Raw genomic sequence first — 5,677 nt, 5'->3', positions numbered from 1 at the left:
AAATGGAAAAAGTGGAGAATCTTGCATCGGTGCTGTCAGTGACTATTTTCAATTAGAACTTCAGGAACAGCTGCCCACCGAGATTTTTTTTTCCAGAGATGAGCAAGCGCTCAACGTGAGGTTGATTTAATGTAAGTGGGTGGATGGTTAACAGGCATGCACCTATGCCAATAACCCGGGGTATAAGAGGTCTCCTCGTGATAAGGGGAGAGGTTTGTATGCGTAGAAACGCTATCCAACTGGACCACACTTTATCCATGCCTTTCCGCAGTGGACTTATCAAACTCATTTATTATGTGCCGTGGAAGAGCTGTTTATGGTCCCCGCGATAAGGCCAGGCAGTACTCCATTTATCTGGGGTGAGGCGAAGCCATTTATCTGCGAGTTAAAACACACACACACACACACACACACACACACACACAGCCACTATTTCATTTAATTAATTGTCTAGCGTGGGGCAGAGAGAGAGAGAGAGAGAGAGAGAGAGAGAGAGAGAGAGAGAGAGAGAGAGAGAGAGAGAGAGGAGAGAGAGAGAGAGAGAGAGAGAGAGAGAGAGAGAGAGAGAGAGAGAGAGAGAGAGAGAGAGAGAGACGCTCTACTGTGCTCTATGACATGGAGAAGACCACAATACAGAAAGGAGCAAGTACTTCCCCTGGTTTAAATTGATGAGGCGCTTTACCACTGGTTTGACAGTGGCCGCTCGAACACTTCCTTTGTTTAGTTAGAGAGAACAGATTACCTGACGATTGGATCGCTTAATTAAACTACCAAGATTATAGGCTCCATAAGAGTAGATTTAATGTATTGCTGCACAGACTCTCTTTGCGCAGCTAAAAGCCAATAAACGCGACTTGGAATATTATAGAGGACGAACAATCAGAGTTAAATCCCTCTCATTCCAACTCGTGCCACATCGCACAGTGGCCTAATAGTGTAGGATGTGGAATAATATATGGCTAAAATGAAATGAATAGATACAATCCCTGCATTGAAGCAACCTAAACTCTAACGATAGCCCAACTGCCACAATCAAAAGCTTGCGTAATTAAATTGTGAAAACGCGTCTTTATCGTGCTGTAACAGGCACGCGCACCAGTTGCTGCCTGTCAGCGCAATCGCCAGAGCAATTTAGCCGTCAGATTAGGTAGACTGCATAGTCTCGTGGCACTATGGACCTCCAAGCAAAGTGTTTGCGATTTCATAAACATGATGTAGCCTTTAATTGCTGCGCAATTGCCTTTTCACTCAAATTGGCTGGCGCACGACTTATCTAAGCAAACATACCGATCCCCACACACCTCAAGCAAAGTGCATGTGCATGCCTATAGGTGTAGCCTATTCTCTTGCCTAAGGACATACAACAATCAAAATAATTATGTTTCCAAACACCGCAAAGGAGGATTCAATTTAACGATATGGTGGCAGCGTAAGAACGTGGAACAATCCTCACCCACGGTAGACGAAAACACCACAGCTACCAAGAAAAGTTTTGTAGTTGGCTGTACACCCAGGTGACAAACAGAAACCAACACCGGTACAACATCCTCCATTATGAACCAGTACAACGTATTCGAGCGCACATCATCACAGTCAAGTTTTGACAGCTCTCACTTGAATAAGTTGTGGCAACCTTTGTTCGCCATTCTTGACATTCATTCGCATCGCTTTCGAGAGAAACACCATTCTGAATGTTGGCATACAATGGCCGAATTATGAATCCCGAATGCAATTATTTCAACACCATATTCATAACCAAGTGTATAGCCCATCACCGACATCCAGCGCGCGCGTGTATGCTGAAACTGGCGTTTCTTTTTTTTTCTCTGTTTGTTGTTGAATTACCTGAAGATGATGGCGGGTCCACGTCTAAGCCGGAGAGTAGGTGTAGATGATAAACCAGTGGGGGAAAGGCGAAATATTTTCTGCGTACCAGTTTCTGATATTGACCTTCACTCGGGTTGGGCTCAAGTCTCGGCTGCAAAATATTCGGGACGCACAAGATGCAAGAGTCTTGAAGAATAATCCCATAAAAGATTGAACAGTGCACGGAGTTATTGTCCTGATTTCAATTACTGGTTGTGTTTTCTGATGCCTAAGCAAAGTGTCGAGCAGTGCCAGAGTCCGAGCTGACAGCAAGCTGCAAAGTTCAGACTGATGGTTTCGAGTTGTGTACACAGCGATCACCGCAGAAGAACAGGCTTCAGTTCAACCAGACACGTTTTCGTAGACCTCCCTTTACCGTAAAACACCAACAAGTATGACCCCAGAATTCTATTAATGTGTGCGTTACGTCTGGTAGTGTTGAAGACTGTATGTATGTATATCCATAAATGTTCGATGCATTCCCGCCTTCACGGCATTGACATTTCGAATACGTCATTGTGAACGTATTAACAAAATAATGCATTCAGCCAGCCTGTAACTTCTTTGCCTTCATTCTTTAAAGAGGTCTGTGCCACAGATAAATACAGGCATCCGATATAAATAAATACAGGCTTCAAATGAAGAATACATCGGGGTTTTAAAGTAATAAGAATAGCATGTATATAACCTGTTTTGAACTTTTGTAGTTGACTTAATCGAATGTATATGGTAGCCCTTTTTTTTTTTTTTTTTGAAGTCCAGGCAGCGACCTCCTTCTGCATTCTCTGTATGATTCCCATTGAGTAAAAGGATGAAAAGGTTGAATGTGAAACGCCTTAGTCCCAGGGCTGCTAAGGTTTTGGAGGCCCTAAGCATAGCTAGTCAATAGCCCCCCTCAAAATTAAATAATATTATTAATAATAATAATCTTGCATGTACAGTCAAAACCTTGATGTTATTTGAGTCCCATTGACTTTGGTTTGGTTGACCTTACATTTGAGGATTCGGCGTGATCATCAAGACTCGTGAACATAATCCAGGAGGCAAAAATAAATTGTACTGACATTTATTAACATAAAACATAAATTAAACTTTTCAAGGGTTCCAGTGTTTCTAAGGTTCTAATGTTCTAAGTTTTCAGCAGTCCATTCTTTTGCTTCCAGTCATTTGCACGGTCAATGATAGTGTGCGCGTCACGGAACCCTCCCAGTGGCGTCAGGATGGCACACCCATATACCTGTCGGTACATTTCCCTCTTTGCCTGTAGAGGGCATACTCATTCATTCACAATCACTCACTCACTCACTCTTACTCATACATACTCAAAACAAGTTTGATATTAGATATAGAAAACCAAAACAAGAAAATGGAGTTTGTAAATAGCAATATTGAAGACAAGAAAAACATAAACATAAACTACTCAAAATGGCTCCTACACACCGGCCCCTAATTGTGTGCTTGGGCAACAATTAACAAACATAAATACTTAAAGGAGCCTATTACTTGTCAATGCATTACTATCGATCAATGCAGTCATGTCTTACTTTTAACTGTAAATATCAATGTAACATAATGTTCATCAAAATCATAATAATTCATACTCAACTTTCTTCTCCTTCCAGGAGCAGACAGAGTTTTGTCACTGGTCTTTCATACACACCAGTCTTTGTCTTGATCTTCACTGTTCTCACAAGCCCTTTGGAATCGGGTAGAGCTTCTTCAACTTTTCCCAGCACCCAGGATCCACGGGGGGCTGTGTTGTCCACCACCATCACAATGTCTCCTACTGCATATCCTCTTCTCACTCGCGTCCACTTCTGCCTCTCCTGTAGCAAAGGTAAGTATTCTCTTGTCCATCTACTCCAAAACAGATTGGCAAGGTATTGGACTTGTTTCCAGCGACGTCGGATGTACACGTCAGACTGTTGGAACAGTCCAGGGGGCAAAGAAGGATGGCATTTGAGGAGCAGAATGTGATTAGGTGTTAGGGCTTCCAGGTCACATTTGTCATCAGAGACTGTTGTGATGGGCCGACTGTTAAGAATTGCTTCCACTTCACAGAACAGTGTATGTAAACATTCATCATCTAGTGTTTGTTCTTGTACAGTAGAGAGTAGGATTTGTCTCACCATCCGGATCAGTCTTTCCCACACTCCGCCATGGTGTGAGGCTGCAGGTGGATTAAAGGACCATTGGATGCCTTTCTGGAGCATTGCATTGTGAATCTTGTCAGAGTTCCAGCTTGCGATGGAATTTTGCAGCTCCTTCTTGGCTCCGACCAGATTGGTTCCATTGTCAGAGCGTATGTGTGTCACCTGACCTCTCCTGCTGATGAAACGTCGTAGGGCGTTGATGCAGGAGTCTGTGTCCAGTGTGTGCGCCATCTCCAGATGCACAGCTCTGCTTGACATGCAGGTGAATATGACACCATAGCGCTTGACGAGACCTCTTCCTCTCCGGGTTTCAAAGGGTCCAAAGTAGTCAACACCAACATTGCTGAAGGGTGGAAGGTCAGCTCTGAGTCTTTCTTTTGGCAGATCAGCCATCTTTTGCTCACCTCCTTTCCCTCTCGCACGCCTGCACACTAAACATTTTGACCGGACTCGGCGAGCAGCTGAGTTGGCGTTCACTATCCAATATCTTTTTCTGAGCTGAGAGAGCACATGATTTCTTCCAGCATGTCCAAGTTGCTCATGGATGTGTCTGAGAATGAGTGTGGAGACATGAAGGTGTTTAGGGAGTATCATTGGCCGCTTGGCCTCTTCCGGCATTGCTGCCCTCTTTAGTCTGCCTCCTACCCTTAAAACTCCATCCTCCAGTATAGGGTCCAACTTGTAGATGGTGCTCTTTCTGCTCACTCCAGTGTCAGTAGCAGATGTCAGCTTTGCAATTTCCTCTGGATATCTTTCGTGTTGACAGAACACAACAATGGCCTTTTCTGCCCTCTGCAGGTCATCCATGGAAATGCAGCTTCCACCCAGGGTCTTTATTTCATCATTCTGTGTCTTGCTTTGACTCCGTGTCTTTGGGATCACAGATTGCTTTGACTGCTTTTTTCTTTTCATTTTCAATGTGAAGTAATCCTTCAGTTTCAGGTACCACACCACAGCTCTTCTCAGCTTGTTCCAGCTTGAGTAATGTTGCAGCAACTGCCATGTGGGATTGTCAGATTTCTGCACTGCAGCATTGCATATGATTGCATCTGGCAGCAACTGCCATGTGGGACTTCCACACTGCTGGATGGTAGAATTGCATATGGCTGAACTCTTCACCTCAAGGTCATCGTCTGAAAGTGATAGTGACTGTGATGCATATTGTGGCCACTCACCCTCTGAAGTCCAAAGGAATGCTGGTCCATTCAGCCACTCACTGCTGTTCACAAAGGTGGTTGCCTTCATTCCTCTGCTTGCAACGTCAGCCGGGTTCAATTTTGTTCCAATGTATTTCCACTGAGAGACATCTGTATTTTCTTTTATGACAGCAATTCTGTTGGCTACAAAAGTTCGAAATCGTGAGTGCTCATTTGCAATGTATTTCAGTACTGACTGGCTGTCTGTCCAGAATGTTGACCTATTCAGCTCCATCTCCAATTCTCTTCTGAGCATCACGTCCACCCTCACTGCTAAGACTGCCGCCACCAGCTCCATGCGAGGTATGGTCATCTGCTTCAGTGGCGCCACCCTGGCCTTGCCAATCATGAAGGCGACATGCGCAGTATGTGTCTCAGAGTGTAGGCGAAGGTAACTCACTGTTCCATAGCCTTGTTCACTTGCATCTGAGAAGTGATGGAGTTCAGCCTCCACAGATGCTC

At 44.3% G+C, this 5,677-nt stretch overlaps 2 protein-coding genes across 2 annotated transcripts in view; both read right to left on the bottom strand.

Annotated features, from left to right (window-relative positions):
• Positions 1 to 2,175, bottom strand: part of dok4 (docking protein 4) — a 123,118-nt gene extending 120,943 nt beyond the window's left edge. Inside the window, exon 1 of the mRNA XM_063188041.1 lies at positions 1,846 to 2,175. The gene's annotated coding sequence lies outside the window, so the exon portion shown is untranslated. The remainder of the gene's footprint in view (positions 1 to 1,845) is intronic.
• A 675-nt stretch (positions 2,176 to 2,850) lies between these two features.
• LOC134438561 (uncharacterized) lies at positions 2,851 to 5,118 on the bottom strand. The gene is made up of 2 exons (XM_063188155.1): positions 3,996 to 5,118; positions 2,851 to 3,788 (listed from the first exon to the last, which is right to left on the bottom strand). Exons 1-2 carry the CDS (start codon positions 4,929 to 4,931, stop codon positions 3,468 to 3,470), a joined length of 1,257 nt encoding a protein of 418 aa, XP_063044225.1. The 5' UTR covers positions 4,932 to 5,118; the 3' UTR covers positions 2,851 to 3,467.
• Between the last annotated feature and the right edge of the window lie 559 nt (positions 5,119 to 5,677).

The sequence above is a fragment of the Engraulis encrasicolus genome, chromosome 22 (genome assembly GCF_034702125.1).
Source record: "Engraulis encrasicolus isolate BLACKSEA-1 chromosome 22, IST_EnEncr_1.0, whole genome shotgun sequence".
In the NCBI taxonomy this organism is placed as follows: Eukaryota; Metazoa; Chordata; class Actinopteri; order Clupeiformes; family Engraulidae; genus Engraulis; species Engraulis encrasicolus.
The sequence above is the reverse complement of the archived record's forward strand: the minus strand, read 5'-3'. Positions and strand labels throughout refer to the sequence as shown.